The 22,625-nt window shown below is 42.4% G+C and overlaps 1 protein-coding gene across 6 annotated transcripts in view; it reads left to right on the forward strand.

The window, feature by feature from the left end:
• Positions 1-22,625, forward strand: part of Dnajc6 (DnaJ heat shock protein family (Hsp40) member C6) — a 146,152-nt gene that overhangs the window by 101,144 nt on the left and 22,383 nt on the right. For all 6 annotated transcript variants that reach the window (NM_198412.2, NM_001355179.1, NM_001164585.1 and 3 more), the window contains 11 exons: positions 10-160; positions 1,160-1,209; positions 1,304-1,452; positions 8,798-8,920; positions 13,434-13,567; positions 15,071-15,265; positions 16,382-16,499; positions 17,790-17,869; positions 18,695-18,888; positions 18,994-19,074; positions 20,603-21,037. In NM_198412.2, the coding sequence (NP_940804.1) occupies positions 27-160; positions 1,160-1,209; positions 1,304-1,452; positions 8,798-8,920; positions 13,434-13,567; positions 15,071-15,265; positions 16,382-16,499; positions 17,790-17,869; positions 18,695-18,888; positions 18,994-19,074; positions 20,603-21,037 (1,693 nt within the window). In that variant the 5' untranslated portion in view covers positions 10-26. The remainder of the gene's footprint in view (positions 1-9; positions 161-1,159; positions 1,210-1,303; positions 1,453-8,797; positions 8,921-13,433; positions 13,568-15,070; positions 15,266-16,381; positions 16,500-17,789; positions 17,870-18,694; positions 18,889-18,993; positions 19,075-20,602; positions 21,038-22,625) is intronic.

Consider the following 22,625-nt stretch of genomic DNA (forward strand, 5'->3'; position numbering starts at 1 on the left):
CCTTCGCAGGTGCCTCGTCTCCAGACATGGAGCCCAGCTATGGGGGAGGCCTTTTTGACATGGTGAAAGGCGGTGCAGGGAGGCTATTCAGTAACCTGAAGGACAACTTGAAAGACACTCTCAAAGATACATCCTCCAGGGTCATCCAGTCTGTTAGCAGGTGTGTACATTCTTCCTGGCCAGGCTGGTGGAATCCAGGCTTCCAAGGGATCTGGTTGCTTGCCAACCCCTTATTGGGCTGACATAGTGTCAACTTTGTGACTTCATTTTGACTCTGATCAATATAAACCATAATGTTAAGTTCTTTTGAGGCTACAAGTACAGCCTGTGGGTCTCAGCTCATTGGTATGTTAGCAAAGGATTGCCACTGACTTTGGTTTTATAAACAATGTGGCTCACGATGCCGTGTCTGTGCTTATAAACTCTATATGGTGTAAGGCAAGGTGTCAAATTATCTGATAGGATTCATGTCTCTGAGTGGCTAGAGAATTAGATCAGATAGTGCACAGGCAGTCTGAGGGTTGAAATGGAAACAGAACTTTTGTATCATGCAGTCCTTCAACATTTATTTAGTGGGGGAAGTTAATTTCTCTTCCCCTATATGAAAATTCTTACATGAATAATGTAGTAGTTTTTTATTCTTAAGAATTACAAAATTATTCATTTAATTTCTGTTACAATTTGCAGTTTTGAAACAGAAGTCAATTCCAATATATTTATTGACATTCTAATCTTGTTTCCAAAGGCAAACTTTTCTATTTCCTCTGTTGTTTAATCAGGACCTTGATAGGAAGGGACATAGGGTCTTTTGCTTTTTCTCAGCCACTTCTTTCTTTCTTCATAGCGGTTCACAATTAGGAAAGAGAGTTTCAGGTGGACAGACACTCTGAACCGTCAGTGTTAGGAAAGACATGGCAGGCAGTTCTATTCCAAGACTGATAGTGCTCGTCAAGGGGCCTGTGTGGGGCAGCAGCATGCACGGGTGGGTGGTGAGGCCAGAGGATGTGGGCTGCCTTCCCTTAGTGATTAGAGGAAAGAGATGGAGAAGATCAAACTATGCCGGAAGTGGTCTGATTCATGATGTTTAAGTGATAGAGAGAGAAAAGCCTTGACATATCTGGATTGCTCTAATGAGTGCCCTCTCCTCCCTCACTTTTAGCTACACAAAGGGAGACCTAGACTTTACTTACGTCACCTCCAGGATTATCGGTAAGGTTCTCATATCTGTTGACTGCTCTGAGGTGCTGTTCATCCTGACAGCAGATTTGTGTAACCTGCTTTCTGTCTGTGTGACCTCTCCTAGTGATGTCCTTTCCTGTGGATAGTGTTGACATAGGATTCAGGAATCAGGTTGATGACATCCGTAGCTTTTTGGATTCCAGACATCTTGACCACTACACAGTATACAACTTGTCACCCAAGTCTTACCGAACTGCCAAGTTCCACAGCCGGGTAAGGAGCTTTCCCACTGAGCAAGGGTTGCAGAGGGTGCTGTTGCTTCACCATCGGCTTGGTTGAAGGTGTTTGGCCCTTGGGAGATATCCTTGGGGCCCTTTTCATAGGCGCATGAGGTGAGGGACTATGGACACTGGACCATTCTAACGACAAAAATTCTTGTTATAAAATATGCTGAAGGTTTTGCTTAGCTGATAGTAATTACAAGAATTTGTGCCTGCCAGTGAAACACCCCTGAAGCTGGCAGCTCAAAGCATTCGGTGGCTGTTTATGAGGCTCAGTTTAGCAATGGAACTATTTCACATGGTAAATTGCTATAGAAAAACCACAGTTTTTGAGGATGCCTTTGATCATGGCATCATGGTATCATTAGAAGCTAGTGCAGTTAGAACAGTACAGATAGACCTTTTTAAGAATAATGTATTTCTGGGGCTAGTGAGATGGCTCAGAGGTTAAAGTATTTTCTGCTCTTCCAAAGGATCCAGGTTCAGTTTCGTCACCTAAATAGTGGCTTATAGCCACCCATAATTCCAGGTTCTAGGTGTCTAATACCCTTTTCTGGCCTCAGAGGACACTTCACATATGTAGTTACAGATATACAGAGAGCAAAAAAAAATGCTCATTAAATTAAATTAAATAGTAATGTATTTCTGGCATCCTATAAATGAAGGATAGTATGAAAACAATCTTTACTGTAGGACTGGTGATACTATTTTAATTTGTAAATTAAAATTTTAATGACACAACGTCTTGCTACATAGCTCTGGCTGGCTTGAAATTCTCAGGATAGGCCATGTTGGTTTTGAACTTGTGGAATTGCTTTTGCCTCTCAAGTTCTGGGACTATCAGCTTGTCTTTCTATACCTCATCTTGGTAATATGATTATGAATATTGTTAATGGAAAGGTCTACAATCAATGCTTATGAAGTCTTTACATGGCATGGAGAAGTTTACATGTAACACTACACACACACACACACACACACACACACAATTCAAGAGTTCTCTCGGGGCAGAATACAATTGGCCCAGAGAAGTGAGGTAAATTGCCACAAATCACACAGCAAGTATGTGGCTTCCTTTCTTTCTCCCCCCTGCCCCAACATGGTATTTGTATTGATTATCTGAGAATTGCATGTGATGTACCCTATCACACTCACTTCCCAGTCTTCCCAAGCCCACTCCCACCCTTGTGCCTTCTCCCCAAAAATAAGGAGAAGAAGTACCAAGTGCTGTCATTTCTCTTCATGGCAAAGGTAGAAAGGTAAGAAAATTTGTAAATTGATATAGAAGCATTTATACATATGAAGATATGCTTGAGTAGCTCTTGTCCAAACGCTATAAGTGTCTCATTAGATTCATCATGAGGGGCTTTTGCCTCTCTAGAGTCATCATTTACAGTCCTTCATTATTAGAGTCTCTGTGCCAATCAGGAATGTACAAATGATGCATACACATACACACATACTCATCTACACACTCTCTCTTTTATACACACACACACACACACACACACACACACACACACACAGTAGTTTTGTATAAGCTATATATTCTCCATAAAAAGCCATCTGAGCTGTAGGCTGGCCAAACTTTCCTTTACTGGTCTTTTTTCACTAAGGGGGAGAGTTCACATACTCTAGACTTTTGCAATTCATTCCCCTACCACAGATTACATAGTATCCTTAACCCCTCCCCAGGACTTCCAGCAGAGCTGGTCAAAATAGAACCGGACCCACTTACCTGTGTCTCTCAACCCTTAGTTACGGGAAGACGGTCCCCAAATCCAAGTGTTCCCTTCAGCTCAGGTTTTGATTTGGAATATCTTCTTTCCAAAGAGATTTGCCCTCCTCTCTGACTGTGGACTGATTGGCATCTCATTGTCACATACTGAGACAGTCTGTCTTCTTGGTCCTTATGCTCTGGGCAGTGAGGACTAGAACCACACCTTCCTGCTTCCAGTTTAGTGAAGGGCCTGGTCGGCTACAAAATCTCATTTTTAATAAATGTAGGTAGATTTTCCCATAAAGGGTCAGTATTGGAAATAGTGTACCATAGGACTGATGTTACTAACAGACTTGTGGAATCTAGCGTCACATCCCCTTAGATTTTGTGTTTGAATGTTTGGGGTACAGATTATAGTGATGAAGACAGGTTGTATCAGGAAGATTTTACTTTTCTGAGGGTTGGGTTTTTTTGTTTGTTTGTTTTCTGTGTCATGGTGAACTTCCATGGTTTTAAAGCCATATAAATTAACGGGAATCATATGAGACAATGAAATAGCACTTTTGTAGTATTTGCACATTTGACAGGAGATAGGCACATAAGACAGGAATTTTGTAGTCTAAAGCTAGTAATGGAGTTGACCCCAAACAAGTGTGGACAAATAAACTCACACTGAAAGTGAGGCGCTAGAATGCGCATTCAGAATTGCCAAAGAATTTTTTTAAATTATTATTCATAGAAAAAATATCTACCCTTGGGGATTAAAAGTGCCAATGCTGTCAATGACATTCAAACCAATAAGATGAATTGGCTAATCCAAATCTTCTTTCTGAAAATTATTTATTTTAAATGATTATTGATATACCTGTGTGAGATTTTATGTATCATGTTCATAGGTGTATGAATCATGAGCACCATTGCAAGCCAAACCCTGGCACTGGATCCTCAGAACTGTAGTTACAGGTGGTTGTGAGCCCCCCAGTGTTGGAGCTAGGAACTGAACCTGGGTCACCTTCAGGAGCAGTATATATTGAGCTAACCCTAGCCCTAAAACAAGTATTCCTGAAATGAATGACAATTTATGTCATTTGTGTATTTTAGATTTAGGTTTGTGTATTTAGATCAATTGGTGTCTTTCAGAGAACTTAACAAGGTTCTTGCACTAGTAAACAATACTGTGGGACTATATATATAACAATGATACAGTTCTAACCACTGGAAGTGTATAGTTTCCTTAATTACACTCAATACTGTGTTATCTAGATCCAAATCTTTTTAAAAATCATCTCCAGTGTTAACGCTGTATTGATCCACTGTGTGCATGTGTGTGTGTGTGTTTCTGTACAGGCTTGTAGCTATGTCCTTTAGTATCAAGAATCATTGTTCCACTTACTTCTTGGCAATACTGTTGGAGAAAACAAAAGGCTGGGTGAATAGAGGTCAACTCTAACCTTGCTCAGTGTCCCCAAGTTCTGGGCAATGGCATTCAGCATTGCCCAGGCCTGCCCTTCTCTATCCACCTATGAAGGACAGTACTGGGAAAGCCTTGGTAGTAGTGTAGAAACCAGTCACCCAGTTGGTCCTTTTAAAATCTTCCTTCATATGGATTATTTCCAAATCTCGTAGGGTGTATTTTTTGCCTTTGAAAACAGCTCAGTTTTTGGAAGGTGTGTTAATGACTTGGGGTTCTTACAGGGCTCATGACTGCAAGACAGGGGCTTCCCTCATTTGTTACAGAGTTCAGTGAAGAAGTCCCAGTAGCTCCTGGTCGTTTCTGCTTTAGTTTGAGGTTGGTGAGGAGATGGCTGCAGAGGAGAGAGTGATAAACTCTCTCTCTCTCAGGCTCTGTACATTATTATCTGGGCAGGAATTAGGAAGGGGGAAATTATTACCTGGCTTGGGAGCCAGAGGCTCACATACTACAGATACACAACCTTCTATGGACTGAACGTCTCTACCTAAGGTAAAGCTCAGTTACCTTACACACGCCTTATGGAGCTATTCTTAAGAACTATAGGCAGGGCATCATAGTAAAGTTTATTTTTTTTTTGTTAGGATGAAAGTATACACAAATAATAAATTTTAAAATTTACCTTAGGCTCATATCTCAAATGTTCCTTTTACTGTACAAGACATTCTTCCACTGCCTTGACTCAGTTGTTTTCTTGTATAAGATAGTTATGACAGTTAAGTGTTATGGTACCTGCCTTTAATTCCAGCACTCAGGTGGCAGAGGCAGGCAGATCTCTGTGATTTTGAGACCAACCTGTCTACTTCCAGAGTTAGTACCAGGACAGCTAAAGCCGCAGAGAGAAACCCTGTCTCAAAACACTACACTATAAAAAAGATTACTATGACAATAGCAGTATCTATTTCACAAATGCCCTTCCTTCCTCCTTCCCTTCCTCCCTCTTCCTCCCTCCCTTCTCCTTCCTCCCTCTTACTCCCTTCCTCCCATCTTCTATCCCTTCCTTCCTCTATCCTACCTTCTTCTATCCCCTAATTCCTCCTTCTTTTATTCTTCCTTCTTTTCCTTCCTCTCTTTATAGTACTGGCGATCAAACCCAGAACCTCATGTGTGTAAGGCAAACATTCTACCAATTGAACACCATCTTTAACCTGCATAAGCAGTTTTTCCCATGTGCTTATTGTCAAAGATAAATTTGTTTAATAATGCCTAACTTGAAGTAAGCACCCAGTAAATGGTGATAAAGATTAACAGTGGTAATAATAGACTATCCCAATTGGTGACTGAAATACTTGTCTTCCATAAATGTACTAATCAGGAAATACCAGACACGGTGGGTCAGCCTGACTCTCTGTTATACTTTTGGCTCTTGTGCTTGGCACACAGCTTAGAGGAAGGTCAATATTGGTGGTGTCCAGCTCCAGCCCTGCTGTTGTCTTGGCCTCTTCCAGTATCATGGTGAGCCTGCGACTGCCATGGTATTCTCTGATAATCAGTGAGTCCAGCAGCATTCAGGGAGATAGGTTAACAAAGTGTCACACAGCCTAGGGCCATACACGTTGTATAAAGTGTGGCCTGGAGAGTCACAGAAAGCTGGCACTGATCAGATTCCTAATTTGGTGATGGTGGGGTGTTTATGGCTTAATGTTTTTCCTACTTTAGACAGAGTACACGTTTTTTTTTTTCTTAAAAATGTCTAATTATGTGTTTGCCTAGTGCCATGTAATTATATATCGAGGAAAGATATAATTATGGAGTACTTTAAATTAATATTATTTCCTTGATTGATTTAATGATCCTAGAGCTGTTAGCTTATTGTCGAAGAACAATGGAGCCAGCTTTTAGCTGAGACTCATTTCAGATAGTGACATGCGGTATGTGGGTAGTTAGCATATGGTTTTTTAAATGCTTTAAATTTACCTTAGAAGAAAATTTTCTTGTATTTTTCACTCTGCTATAATGTAAAAATTTTCCAACAAATTTGATCTGTCTATCCTTTCTCAAGGATATCTGTGTAGAAGCTGGTGAGATGGCTCATCCTTTAAGAGCAGAGGCTCAGGGTTCAGCTCCCAGCACTCACGTGAGACAACTCACAACCTCTGGCAATACAAGCTCAAGGGGATCTTATGCCCTCTGTTGGCCTCTGTGTGTACTTGTGCATAATTATGTAAAACATGTTCATAAATAAAAATGGAATAAATCTTTTAGTAAGATATTAGAAAAATCCTATTACAAAAAGATTGCAAAGTAAGGTTTATTTCTTTAGCTTTTGTTCATTCATTCATTCATTCATTCAGTAAGTACCTACCCACCTAAGACTTAGACACCCGACTTTGAGGTTACAATAGGGAGGAGTTACATTTTCTTTTGTCATGGAACTCAGTAACCAGGGAGGGAGACAGAGCAGCTGACACTAAACCTGACTTAATCTCAACAGCAACCCTCAATATTCAACTTGCATTCAACACCCAAGAGAATGGAAGCTTGGGAAAGTCACTAGGTTGTCATGGAAACTGCAACATTAAACACAATCCTGGGACCTGGAGAGATGGCACAGTGGTTAAGAGCACTGACTGCTCTCCCAGAGGTCCTGAGTTCAGGTCCCAGGAACTCCATGGTGGCTCACAACCATCTGTAATGGGATCAGATGCCTTCTGGTGTGAACTGTACTCATATACATAAAATAAATATTTAAAAAAACACCCTGAATCTTTAACTAATAAAAACTGGAACGGGTAAAAATTGACCAGGGCATGGATGCAAAGGAGATTGGTTCTATCTATGAGTGTCAGAGAGTCCAGGATAAGTGAAAACATGAAATTGGGCTTTCAAAGGGTAACAAAGTTTTCCAAGAGAAACACCACCAACAGGAAGCAGCATCTACAGATCTGTATTGTATAGCCCTGGCAACAACAGCCATTCTCCCAATTTTTCAACTGTTTTATTCTGTAAGTCATTTCTATTCCGTGAGAAAACATCAGTGGAGCAGACTTGAGAAGTACCTAGTAGCCTGGATAGCCTGACTTGTGTTGGGTAGAAGGGTTAGCCACTGTGGAGTTTAACCTGATAGACCTGAGTTGCTACCTCCAGGACCCCTTGGTACTTATGCGAAGCATTCTTATGTTTTGTTTAGCATGCTATACTTGCCGTTCTCAAGGGTATAGAAAAATGGGTAACCTGGAAAGTCCTTGTCACCTAGTCATTGTATAGAAAAGGGGGCTCCAGTAGAACAGATAGGGAATTCTGCACAGTGTCCAGCCAGTGCTGCCAAAGTTAATGGATAATGCTCAAAAGACCTGGGCTGAGCAGTGTGGCTATATAGATCGCTTACCTTTGAGAGTAAAATTTCTCATGAACAAAATTGTCATCTAATCAATACTAGTCTTTTTGGATTGTCAACAGATTAGGACAAGCAGTGTTATAGTGGATCGCTAACCTGTCAAATATGTATGTTAAAGGAAGGTGGGAAATAGTTCCCCTGAGGAGAAAACTAAGACATGTAAGCCACCCTTGGCTCTCTCTGCAGGACTTTTCATGTTGTCAGGAGAGCTGAGATGCAATAGAGAGCACAGAGTTTATAAGAAACATCTAGAAGAAGAGTACTAGAAACTGAATTCTGTGATACCTAAGGCAATTTAAAAAAATCCAAGCATTAGTGTAAATGATCTAGTTAATTTAAAGTGTATTTCTAAATATGTTTTCATATCTTCAGCAGAAAGGAATTCTTTAATTAAAACAAAACAACAACCAAACTAACAAAACTACTGCTATATTGAGCCAGGCTATCCCACCTGTAATCCTGTTTCTCAGGAGGCTGAGGCGGGAAGACAGTGGATTCAAGGCTAACCTGGGCTATGTCCTGAAACCCTGGATTACAAAGTTGGTGTCGTGAAGCTCTTCCCCTTTTGGTATTTACATCCCTTTTACATCTCTGCCTGTCTGTGTCAAAGGGTGACGCAGTGTCACTTCTAGAAGGTTGGTGTAACTCATGATTATGGAGATCTCAACAAAGTATGGCATCAAGTTTGTCTCCCTGCATTTAGACCCTGTTCCATACACGGAGAGACGACAGGATACCACTTCCAGAAGTTCTATGTGACATGTGCTTATGGAGATGGGAGGATTAATTTCTTTTCTCCATTCCTTTAGGTCTCAGAGTGCAGTTGGCCCATCAGGCAGGCTCCAAGTCTACACAACCTGTTTGCTGTGTGTAGGAATATGTATAACTGGCTACTGCAGAACCCCAAAAATGTCTGTGTTGTCCACTGCTTGGTGAGTGATCTTTGTTCCTTCTGCTGGTGGGATTTTGGTGAAATATGGACCAGAAGGGTAATGCCTGAGCTTAGCAGCATTTACTGGGACTTTACTTAGAGGGAAAGCAGTACCAGGCAGATAAAAATGATGGAAGAAAAGAAATGATGTATTAGTGTTAAAACCTATCTTATTTTTGGCCTTTCCCTCCCTAATCCCCTAAAGAAAAAATAATTATTAAAGGAAGAATTTATTATTCTTGGTGGTGTTTTATTTTGTTTTGAGATGAATTCATACTGTGTAGTCCAGTCAGGTTCTGAATTTGTGGCCATCATCCTGCCTCAGTTTCCCAAGTGATGGGATTACAGGTTTGAGCACAGTAACTGGCTTTACTCTTGATATTTGAGTAAAAGTAGGAGAGGTCTGTGTTCACAGGCCAATTAATGCAGGGGTTCTAAAATGTGCTGCGTGTCATAAAAGAGGAAGGAAAGGAGTTGTGGGTACACAGGTAAAAATGCTCTAAGCTTTGTATGAGTAAAATGGAGATAAATGCTCTTAACTATTTGTGTTTAAGTAAAAATAAGAGACAGTGACATTTATTCCCATGGAAGTAGTTTCATGGACCAGCTCGATTTCCAAATGATTCTCGAAGGGATGGCTAGGTCTTTGCCTTGGGTTTGCTGCAGCCCCTTTCCTCAGCTCTTCCTCTCAGGCCTCTTACCTGTCCCTTAAAACTCAACTTTCAGCAAAACCCTTCCAACTCTTGAGTAATTTCCATAGTACGGACATTTCCACTGTGCATCTAAACATCGCCTGCGGCACTGAATGCATGACATCACCCTGGCCGTTCCCTGCCCGTTTCCCACTGGCCTGTCCTCTTGCAGAAAGAAACTGCCACTGAACTGTAACACAAAAGGTTCGAGCAAGTGGCTGTGTGCATGAACACAGGGAGTCGAGCATCAGCGCTGGACATCGTTCTGTCTTCAAACATCAGTCCGTTTGTGTTGTGGTTTGTTCTTCTGTTTTGCTCTGAGGGCCTCCAGGTTGACTCTCCCCTCCGTAAGTGCCAGCTGGCTGGAACAGAGGAGACAGTTGAAGAATGTTTTTCATAGTTCTATTTCCACTCCCAAATTCTTGGCAAGAATGCAAAGCACTTGGTATCTGTAAGCATGTAGGGTCAGATGGATAAAATGGATACAAATGTATTTAATTTTCTTAACTACTTGTGTTTAAAAAAAAATAAGAGAAAGCGACAATTATGCCCCTGTGGGTAGTTTCACGGGCCAGCTGTATTAAATGCCACGGGGCAGGGCTTGGCTTTCAGGGGCACATTCCATCCCCTGAAGAACAGCTTGCTTTTAGGCCTAGGCAGCCTTAAGTGTAATGAGGATTTTAACTTAATTTTTCTTTCTGAAGGTTTAGAGAGATGGAGCCAGGCAGTGGTGATGCAAGACTTTAGTACCAGTACTTTCAAGGCAGAGGCAGGTGGATCACTGTGAATTCAATGTCAGCCTGGTCTATAGGACAGCCAAGGCTACACAGAGAAACCCTGTCTCAAAAATCAATCAATCAATCAATCAATCAGTCAGTCAATCAATCAAAAGTTTAGAGAGGTTCGAGGCTTTCCAGCTCTTATACTGCAATCACGACTCAAAAATTCAAGGCTTTGTGGATTCATCTGGGGATTTGATTGCCATGCTCACTACAGTTGGTCACCCTGAACCACCCTTTGTAGTCCCTAGCTTTCTGTCATCATGTGCAAGTTCTAGAAAGCCATGAAGAGGGGCTGGAGAGATGTCTCAGTGGCTAGGAGTACTTGCTGATCCTACAGAGGACCCAAGTTCATTACTCATAACTCATGTCTGGTGGCTTACAACTGCTTGTAACAGTAGTTCCTAGGATCCAGTGTCCTCTCCCAACTTAGGTACCAGCCATGCATGTGGTACACAAACATATATTCAGGCAAAACATCTGTGAATATAAAAATAATAAGCTTTTAAAAAGATGCCATGAAAGAACCTGGAGAGATGGCTCAGTGGATATCCTGTCTTGGCTGGACTTGACTGCAGCATCAGGCTTCAGGCATCTTACCTGTGTGATCATGCTGAAGCCCCATGGAAAAACATCAGAGGCCGATGATGAGTGTCTGGAGGACGTGCAGGCCAGCTGTCACCTTTATGAAAGTCTTGGGCTGCAGTCTGACACCTATTACAGAAGCTGCTGGCTAGTTATGGGCAGCTGTGACCCTCTGAGTACCCCCCTGACTCTCTGAGGCATGGATTTGATTCCTTTCTTTCCAAGGCATGGAGTCTTCCCAGGCAGCATCAAGTCAACAGCTGTGTTTGGAGACAGAGTCATCATCTTTCCCATTAGTGCTATTTCTTTTTCTTTCTTCCTTCCTTTCTTCCTTTCTTTCTTTCTTTCTTTCTTTCTTTCTTTCTTTCTTTCTTTCTTTCTTTTTTTCTTTTTCTTTTTTTTTTTTTTTGATTTTTTGAGACAGGGTTTCTCTGTGTAGCCCTGGCTGTCCTGGAACTCACTTTGTAGACCAGGCTGGCCTCGAACTCATAAATCCACCTGCCTCTGCCTCCCGTGTGCTGGGATTAAAGGCGTGCGCCACTACGTAAATGAAGATAGTTCCAAGGATGTGAGGGAGGTATAAGTAGATACAAAGCGGGATGGGGGGTGAAAACTGTATAAAGAGGAAGAAACAGAGATTAACCAAGGACTGTTGTCTGTCAGGATGTTCTTAGCATCACTTACAAAGGCCATGCATGAATGAGTCAGATGGCCTTGACCAGTCTGGGAAAAAGACTGGAAGCTATGCTCTAGCCCTTCAGTGCCCTCCTGTGTATATCATAGATGTATTTAAAATAATGAGCATATATCAGTCCTTTAATAAAAAGTAAAACTTAAAAAAAAAAAAGGTCCGTATGATAGATAAAATGAGCAAACACACATCTAAGAGTTACAATTAAGAATGGCAACGAGGCTAGTTCTGGAGAGAATGACGAGTCAGGAAAGTATTCCTCACATCCGAAACCCCCACCCCTTTCTATGTTCAGAGCAGGGATAGTAAAGTCTTGAGGCACGTAGTATAAGTCTAACCCTTTACTGCAGGGGGACAGATGTCAGGCTGGCAGGGACAGCTGATGAGCTGAAGTTGGCAGGTATTGAGGTAGTAGAATATGCAGGTTTAAGGTGCCCCAAAATTAGCCCATTTTCAGGACCTAAATTCTGTGACAAATTTCTGACAGCATGTGGAGAAATAGCTATGGCTCCCTGCCTTCTTCTGAGGAAACACAAAGAAGAGGAGCCAAGGAAGCAAAGGACCCTCCCACCCCTGCCACCCTGCAAAACTACGGGTCCTCAGGAATAAGTCAAACAAGTCATTAGATATAACTTAAAAGTCATAGGGAAAAAAGCCCACAGACTCAGCTGAGCACAAGGATCAAACCAATGAGACATTTTGCAGGGAGGCAAGTAGACTAGTTGGGAAAGTTTACGGGGTTCCTGCTTGAGATTTCTACATTTCTTGTGGCTAAGACGGAGTAAGCTGGGACAGGTTATTTAATTTTCAGTTGGGTTATAGCTCAATATCTGCTTGGAGTAGTGGGTGATTCATAGATCAACATATTATGGGTGTTGTTTAGTTATGTTTTAAAAAGGAATCATCAGCTTTGGTGAAAATATGGAAGGCAAGCTTTATCAGTTCTCTCAGAATTGGGATAATCCCAGAATGAACCTGGATTTATTATTTATTTATTTTTCTTAAGTTCTTATAATGAGCTGGAGAGATGGCTCAGTGGTTAAGAAGACAGGCTCTTCCAGAGCACTGGAGTTTGGCTCCAAGTGCCCACATCACAACTGTCTATAACTAGCTCCAGGCACCTGGACCTCTTCTGGCCTCTGTAGGCCCCTGTATGTGCACACGTGCATGTGAATGCATGTGCACTTGCACGCAAATGTTTTGAAACAAAAATTGTTTGGTTGTTTAACAAACAGTGTGAAACATAGGAAGAACATGTAGCCAGATCTGAAATAATTAAACATAACTGTTTACCTTAAAGATTGCTCTGCTGTGATAAAACACCACGGTGGGGTTTATTTCTAATTACAGTTGTTCCATATCACAGTCTATCACCGAGGGAAGTCAAGGCAGGAACTCAAACAGGGCAGGAACCTGGAGTCAGGAGTGAATGCAGAGGCCATGAAGGGAGCGCTCTTTCCTGCCTTGACTTCCTGGCTTGCTCAGCCTGCTTTCTTATACCATTCAGCACCAGAAGCTATTTCTCAGCAAATATATGCAAGTAGAATTTGTTTTCCTGAGCTTCTTGGGTGATTATAGAGTCAGTTTTATAAAAGTCTTTCCTTGATGCTTTGTGATTTTTTTTTTTTTTTTTTTTGGTTTTGAAATGAGCAATTCTGAAGTAAAAGGAAACTCGCAATTTGGAGTTCTCTCTGTTCTCTCTCTCTCTGCGAGCAGGCTTTCCCTGCAATGGATGTTTCTGATGAGTTTGTGGGTCTTCCTTGACAGGATGGACGGGCCGCGTCGTCAATCCTGGTTGGTGCTATGTTCATTTTCTGTAATCTCTACTCCACGCCTGGCCCTGCTGTTCGATTACTCTACGCAAAGCGACCAGGAATTGGACTGTCTCCGTCTCACAGGAGGTACAGTGATGGAGGCATCGGGCTGGCACATGCGTGATTTATGTAGTACTCGGTGCTGCGGAAGGTCTGCCTTTTGGGAGCTCTCTTTTAGATTCTAATTGGTTGCTGTTATCCTGAACTATGATAACAAAGTAAAATGGATTAGAATGTTGGGTTTTCACATGAACCTTCATTTGAAAGTCTGTGGCTTTAAAACTGAAGGGGAATGTTAAAGAATGCCTAGGTTTTCTTTGTTTGTTTGTTTGTTTGTTTATTTATTTATTGGGACAGGGTTTCTCTGTGTGCAAACCTGGCTGTCCTTTAACTAACTCTGTAGACCAGGCTGACTTCAAACTCACAGAGATCTGGCTGCCTCTGCCTCTTGAGTACTGGGATTAAAGGGTGAGACACCTCTATATCCTGTCCTGCTTTCTTCATTTAAAAGGAGAGGAAAGAGGAGTGAGAACTAAACCAAGGTTATGCTGTGCTAAGCACCAGTCTGAAAACCCACTGAACATGGCTTGACCATTCTCCCCAGCCCGGCTCCCAGTGCCTTCCAGTTTCATGCTGTAGGTCTTTATTATGATGTGCTGGTAGTTGGGTATGGTGGCACACACCTTTAATCCCAGCTCTTGGGAGTCAGAGGCAAGGGGATCTCTATAAGTCTGAGACCAGCCTGATCTACAGAGCAAGATCCAGGACAGCCAGGGTTACACAGGAAAAAAAATATACACTGATGATTACTATATAAAAATGCAAAAAACAGAGAGAATAGGTGTTTTAAAGCTTAATTTTTCCCATGACTAAGATATAAGTCTGTAATCAATATAGGCTAAAAAAGAAAATGTAAAATGGCTTTAAAAGGAAGCCCAATTTTAGGTAGCTGATTAATTTTCTTTCCTAGAGTTATAATTAGTTTCTCTGTTCTTACTTAAATCTTTGGATAAAATTCAAATTTTGGATAATAAATTCTAAAGTTTATCCAACTCTGCCTTTTGCTGACATGCTTAATCTGCTAGATTTAATAGGAATAGATGCTCAGATATCAGGCTAGTGAAGTGTTCCCACAAGCCTTTGACTGCATACACACCCTGCTGTTGGCTCAGCGTGTCAGTGAAAATAAGCTCTTTCTCATTAGAACAAGCTCTCTTATTCTTGTTATATATATATGGGTGTTTTGACTACATGTATGTATGTACTACTCATACATGCCTGGGGCTTCTGAGGTCAGAAAAAAAGGTGTCAGACCCATTTGGAATAGAAGTTACAGACTGGGTGAGCAACTAAATTGGTGTTGGGAACCAAACCTGGGTCCTCTGTGAGCAGCAGGTGCTCACACCCACTGAGTCATGGCTCCAGCCCCAATATACAAGCTGTCTTAATTGTCTGTGTTTCCCTGTGGTAGTTTATGTTAGGAATGTGCAGAATACATTTTCTAATGCAATTTAACTTGCAAGAACAACCGCAGAAACTGTCAATCCTCCTGCTGCGATGGTCTCACAGAATGGCGGTCTTCTGTTTCAGGTACTTAGGCTACATGTGCGACCTACTTGCAGATAAGCCCTACCGCCCTCACTTCAAGCCACTCACGATCAAGGCAATCACTGTCAGCCCAGTTCCCTTCTTCAATAAGCAGAGAAATGGGTGCCGCCCTTACTGTGACGTTCTGATTGGAGAAACTAAAATATATTCAACGTGCACAGACTTTGAACGAATGAAGTAAGTCACCATGTTTTCTCTTCTTGCATATTTAATTCCTGTGTGAATTGCATTCCTCCTGCTTAGTGCTGTGATGGGTGACAATTTTTTTATAGCTCGACATAGTTTAATCAAAGATGAGCACAGCTAATCTAGGGATTTGTTTCCTGTGTAGACAGGAGAGTGTTTGAGGTGTCTAGGATGAGGGGAGTGAGGTGGGCACAGAGGACCTGCACATTTGAAAAGGAGACTCTGTGATTTGGGTAGATGATTGTTTTAGTACTTTTAAATTGATGTGATGAGACACTATGACCAAGGCAACTTATAGAAAAATGATTTTTCGGGATCTTACCGTTTCAGAGGATGAGTCTATGAGCATATGTGGGAAGCACAGGAGCACTCAGGCAGGCTTGGTATTGGTACAGTAGCTGAGACACAATGACCAAGAGGTGGAAATGACCAAGAGGTAGAAAGAGCTAAGTAAGAATGGTGTGGGTTTTTGAAGACTTAAGCCCACCCCTAGTAACACACCTCCTTCAAAAGTCCACACCTCTTAATCCTTCCCAAACAGTTCTACTAACTGGGAACCAAACTATTGAAATATATGAGGGGGGGGGAGCATTCTCATACAAACTGCTATAAAGATGATGAACTTAAAAGTTCTTATATGATCTACAAGGATGAACAGGCACCAATGAGAGGGCCTTGGATTTTAGGACATAAGGGGATGGCTGGTTACACCACACAGATTTAGTTGGCAATAGATTAATTTAGGAGTCAGTGGTCTAGACTCCCAGAGAGTATGACATTTTTGTTTCTGTCCTGACCTTGGTTGGCATTTACTGTTAAAGTCAGGAAAAGGTGACTATATGGGGCATGGTTGTTTGAGGAAAACAAGATGTGCCTAGACGTCCAGATTGGATGGAGAGAGAAGGCCTACATTGTTGTGTCAGTGCTCTACCAGCCAAGAAACAGCCTGCAGCCAGTCCATACCGGCATCATTCCTACATTTGCACAAGATAGGAAGGAGCTTCTATGTCTAAGTCTGGGTGAGCAGGTCCCTTAGAGCCATAGCAGAGGTTCCTGTGTCTGTGATTGTACCAGACTCTCATGATCTCTTCTGATCTCCATTTAAAGAGAATACCGTGTCCAAGATGGGAAAATCTTCATCCCTCTGAACATCACAGTCCAAGGTGATGTCATCGTTTCCATGTACCACTTGCGGTCAACCATCGGGAGCCGGCTGCAGGCGAAGGTAAGCTTTCAGGAGGACTTGGACTGTGAGCTCACCTGAGTTTGTAACAGGAGTATTACTGGGTCTTTTCTCTGTATCACTTTGGGCTTGATTGACAGGTGAGTTTGGAGTGAGAAAGAGCCTGATGGCTTGTTGATGTCCATCTTCTTTGTCACTGTGGAAGGGAATGGAGATTGAGGCAGGTTGTAACTTATACATAGTCCCGGGGGGGACTCTCTTGCATCATGACTTTCAGCAAGCCATGTTCTTGAGAATATGAGTCTTTTTTTTTTTCAGTGCTGTGGTTAGGGGAACCACTATAATATGAGCACTTTCAACTAAGTATGAGTATAGTTAAGAATTTTTTCCCCAAGAGATGGTTCAGCAGGTAAAAGCTCTTGCCACAAACCCTCATGCCCTGAGTTCAATTTCCAGAATGCCTTCCCCAAAGGTGTTGTTACTATTAGAATTATCTTATTTTGAAAATGTTTCCTTCACCACTAAAAGAGACCTTGTACCCATCAACAGTCACTAACCATCTCCACTCCCTTCCTCATCTCCTGACTACCATGAGTCTTTTTCCTGTTTCTATAGACTTGCTTATATGCAGACATATCATATAGATGGAATCATATAATATGTGGTCTCCTATGGTTGGCTTTTTTTACTCAGTGTAATAGATTGGGGGTTTATTTATGTTTTAGCAGGTAGCCATATTCCATTCCTATATATAGCTAAGCAACACTAAACTGAATGTATATACCGCATTTATTAACTCTCCATGCTTAGATTATTTCTCCTCTTTGGCTATTGGGAAAGATGTTGCAAGCAATTATATCTTAATCAAATATTTGCTAAGAGCATATATCATATCTATTGTCTAGGTGTTTTGGACCAACAAAAAAGTAAGATTGTAGCCTTAGCTTTACAGAACTGACCCTAGAGGGGACAAGTCAAACATATGAATATCCACTATGCTGTATCAGAGGACAGACAGGACTCTGTCATTGCAACAGTGTTTTTAGCTAGTGGTCACCAAGCAGACTATGGAGGTGGGCCTTGAAGGATGATGAGTTTGTTGGGCTGGAGCAGGAGTCTCTGGGAAGAAAGACTACAGAAAAGCACAGGACACTGATGAGTAAGGAAATGTCTTGCTTTCATGGAGAGAAGCTAGAAATGAACCTGGGAGGCCATTTAATATTTATATAATATACAAAGAATCAGATAAAGGGGTAATAGAAGGCACAGACACAATATTCGATGTAGACTCCCGTTTCTCCTACTAATCCTGCTTCTTGCACATATTTTTAGGTGACCAACACACAGATATTCCAGCTCCAGTTTCATTCTGGGTTTATACCACTGGACACGACAGTTTTAAAGTTCACCAAGTAAGTGCTGTGTGCACCTGAGGCCTTTACCAGCATGGCAGGAAAGCTCCAAAAGTCTGTAATAGCATGCTGTTGTCTCCAGAGTCCTGAGCTGCAGGCTATTGACTGTGGCTCCATCACTTAGAGAGGCTATGCAGGTTTGAAGTCTTTCCATTGAGTATGGTTGATCTAAAGAAGAGCAAATGGATTGAGTTAACTAGAAAGGTCTAACGTTCCATGTTAGGGAACAAAGGACTATGACCTTGATCCTGTGTGTTTGTGGCTAGCTATCCCCAACAGGAATGGTAGAGTTTAATTTCTGGGATGGCATAAGCAGTGACTCCTCACAAGGGCTGGCTGGCTATAGTACCAAAAGAGGTTCTGGGGAACCCAGCTGCACTGAATATGGACCTGCTGATGCTATAACGTAATGTGGCTATAGATCTCAGGGTGTGGCTGAATCTGGGGTGGTGGGGATGGTTGCTGGAGCTAAGAAACAGGAAACTATGAAGGGGTTCAGAGGTTCAGGTTCAGAAGGTGGCTTTGGACCTGTTTCACTGTTTTGATGACCCATTTAGCCATGCCAGTTAATACTGGCCAGACATATCAACTCTGCTTCTCACAGCGCTTCTATTAATATGTTCCATAGTAGTCCAACAATGTGAAGAAGTGTTATTCTTCTGTTTTCTCTACATGAGAAAACTGAGGCATAGCAAAGTAGCACCTAGTTAGTACCCGAGTCAACCTAGAAGTGAGTTTCAAGCAGAACTCGACAGCGTGAGCCGGGTCCTGTGTTGAGCATCCTGCTGACTGCACTGTTTGTGCTGCTGTTTTTCTTTCCATTAGGCCTGAGCTGGATGCATGTGATGTACCAGAAAAATATCCTCAGCTGTTCCAAGTGACACTGGATATAGAAGTCCAGCCCCAAGACAAAGTGATCGACTTAACTCCACCATGGGAACACTACTGCACAAAAGATGTGAACCCCAGCATCCTCTTCTCCTCTCAGCAGGAGCATCAGGACACTCTGGCCTTAGGGGGTATGGCTCTTGGATGGCTTGAGTTTTCAGAATGAAGCCTCCAGTTACACACTGTGTGGTTTTGTTTCCTGTGTTCGGTTGACCTTGGGACCTTTTGTCTTGCAGGTCAGGCTCCAGCCGATCTCCCACCAGACCATCCCAGGAATCTTGGGCAAGGAGGCTTCTTTGCCTCTCTCTGTTGGCAAGGTATGGCAGCGCCTTGACCTTAGGATGATTCGATGATAAAGTGGTTAAGTTGTCTGGTATTATTAAAACTCTTCTTGAAGCAGTGTCAATGGAAGGTTCCTTTCTCCCTTATTTCAAACTCTTCCCTTCATGTTTTTCAAATTGGCATCTTGACGTCTTTCCAGGCCACGAGTGCTCAGACTGACCAGAAAGCCAATGTCGGCTATGTCCTACCTTCCTCATTTGCAGTATTTCTAAGCCATATCTTTCAAGACTGATGAAGTGTGATGCATGCTAAGATCCCTCTTTAGGCTGGTGACAACTCAGAAAGGCAAAACAAAGCATTGCTGCCTGTAAGCAGATATTCTAAAGACCGAGCTGGGCATTGTCTCAAGGACTGTAGCTCCAAGCATGGTGAAGGAAGTCACCGTGGCCTGTATCTCTGCTAGTTGCTTTAGCAACCATTAGCCCACACAGGGCTCTACCGCTGTGCTATTTTCTCCCACAACTGGAGGCATTTCCCGATTCCTTCTTAACTTAGTGCTTTACATTATGATCTTGAGGGGACAGCCACTGGCACCCTAGTTAATGTACCCTGGCCACGATTGCTTTGCAGTCTGTAGGCGATAGCTATGAAGTGTGGTATAGAATGGAATATTCAAACTTTATAAGAGAAAGGGTTGGGGATTCAGCCTCAGAGATGTCCTCAGTAACATTTTCTTGATCCCCCTGATGTGTGTTTGTAAGACAACACTCCCAGATGTTTTCAATGTTAGGTTAAAAAGTATTCATATGATTCCTTTGGCTCCAAAGGTTTGTTTACAAAATCTTCTTTTGAAAAATGGAACAGACTCGGAAGCCCAGGCAGATATGGCTTGTAGATAGATTGTTGGTCTCTTTCTTGGTCCTTACCTTGCTCCTTTCTCACAGTAATGGTTTCTAATAAGTCATTACCTATCCCTTTCCACTGCCGTGTTAATATGTAGACATAATTTCTGTATGGGCCTGGAGAGTTGGCTTAGTGGTCAAGAGCATGTGATGCTCTTACAGAGGACTGTCTGTAACGCCAATTGCAGGGAATCTAATGTCCTTTTCTGGCCTCTAGAGGCACCAAGCACACACACATGGTGTCCAGGCATACCCAATACAGGCACTCATGCAAACACATAAGACAAAATGTTTTTAAAAAGAAAGAATCTCTGTAGATAAACTTAGGGTTTTGTTGTTGTTGTTGTTTTGTTTTGTTTTGTTTTTCTTCTGAGACAGGGTTTCTCTGTATAACCCTGGCTGTCTTGGAACTCACTTTGTAGACCAGGCTGGCCTCGAACTCAGAAATCCTCCTGCCTCTGACTCCGAGTGCTGGGATTTAATCCAAATGTAGTCACTTATCTGCCTGTGGTTTTTACATTTTTGCAAAGGTATGTAAAATATATTACTTAATATCTCCAGTAGCCTATTTTCTCTTTCTGCAACAATGTAAACATAACAAAACTCACCTGACCCAGCAGTCAGTCATATAATCGTTTATTTGCACATTGGTCTTTTTTAGATCAGAAATCAGAGAAGTCACGCTGTGAGGAGGACCACGCTGCCCTGGTGAATCAGGAAAGTGAGCAGTCAGATGATGAGCTACTGACTCTCTCCAGCCCCCATGGCAATGCAGAGGGTGATAAGCCTCATGGAGCCAAGAAGCCAGGCAAAAAGCAGCAGGAGCCAGCTGCGCCTCCTCCCCCAGAGGAAGTGGACCTCCTGGGCCTGGAAGGGTCTGATGTGAGCACGAACTTCTCTTCCTTGGCAGCTCCTCCCAGCAATTCTGAGTTGCTGAGTGACCTGTTTGGGGGTGTAGGTGCCACAGGTCCTGCTCAGGCAGGACAGGCTGGGGTAGAAGATGTGTTTCATCCTAGTGGACCTGTGTCTGCACAGTCCACACCGCGCCGAACCGCCACCTCCGCCTCTGCATCGCCAACCCTAAGAGTGGGAGAAGGTAATCTTTCTATTTTTCTGCTATCTTTGATTTTAGGAATAACTTTGGGGCCAAACAAGTAAAACTCAAATGCTTTAATAAGCTGAACTTTTCTAGTTTTTCTAGACAGTTTCTTGGAAAAACATACAACACATACAAACATTATCCATTTTGGTAGAAAGATATGGGGTTATATTTAAGATCCATACTCTCTCTTATTTACTCTTTTGAATATTTTATACATGAATACTATATTTACATCATTTCCCCCTTGTCTCCTCCCTCCTCCAACTCCCCCCATGTCCCCCTCACTCAGTTCTGAAGTTCATAATCTCTTCTTTGTCATTATTGTTACATCTGTCTCTTCTTTGTCATTATTGTTACATCTGTCTCTTCTTTGTCATTATTGTTACATCTGTCTCAAGCTCCTGAGTCCCTGTAGTGTTGCTCATCTGCATTTAGGGCTGACTACTTAGGATTGCATAACCTATCTGGGACTTGTCCACGGAGGAAAAGTCAGTTACTCTGTTGATCCACTGCTCTTCATCTAGGGGTGGGGCTTTGGGAACTTTGTCTGTGTTGGCATGCCCCCTGGTGCTGTCACTGAGCAGGTCTTGTTTAGCCAGTTCTATCACTGAGATGTCATGGGTGCAGCTTTCCTGTTACCTCCAGAAGTCACTCTCTTGAAGCAGGCATCCTGATCCTCTGGCTTAACTTCTTACTCTTCATTTCCTCTTCTTGGGACTTAAGCCTTGAGTCAACTTTAGTTACTTCTGTTTGAAGATGGAGATGGATGAGCTATTATTTACTACAGCAGCTGATATTTATGTGGTACCCACCACTTGCCAGATATGGAATACATGATTAAATATGCATCGCTTCTTTTAAAATCCAGTAGACAGATGCTACTGTTATTTCCACTTCCGAGTTGAGGAAATGAAAGCGTAGAGTTTAATTAGCAGCATTTGTTCAAACAGCTGGGCGTAGATGGGGCCAGGGTCCAAACTTGACATGTGGACTCAGAGCTTTCCCCCAGACCTCCTGAAATACTTTCTTTGAATTCTAGTTTTCTAGATATACCCTGGCTATACAGTGAAGTGTTTGAATACACCAGGATATACTTGAGAGGCTCAGACCAGCAGCACGTCTGTGGAAAGAAGTGTGGCTGGTCTTTGTAGGGCGTCTGAGCCATATATACTTAGCTAGGTTCACTTGACACACCACTACAAACGTGACTCTTCTTTTTCCTGGCCAGCCACAGCATTAACGCTTGCAAGGTGATCTGGCTGGGTACCAGAGATTCACTGCAGCTTCTGAATAACCAGCACAAAGCAGCTCTGTGACCGGCACTGTTAACCAAGATGCTGCTGCATTAGAAATCGTAAAGAGATGAATCTCAACCACCTAGGCTGGGAGGATGCTGTAGGAACCTTTTCCCATGCTAATCCTTCACCTTCGCTGGAGGCTCAGGGGCTGGTCTTGGCTTTTGAAGTTCTGCTGGCTGCCTCTTTTGTGAGAAGGGGAATCAGAATCACAGGGTTTGGGCTGGTGGTGGCTAGATGTATACCCGGGAGCCTGCATCCCACATTGTGGCTCTTTCTTCTGTGCT

Source organism: Mus musculus, chromosome 4, assembly GCF_000001635.26.
Source record: "Mus musculus strain C57BL/6J chromosome 4, GRCm38.p6 C57BL/6J".
Classification (NCBI taxonomy): Eukaryota; Metazoa; Chordata; class Mammalia; order Rodentia; family Muridae; genus Mus; species Mus musculus.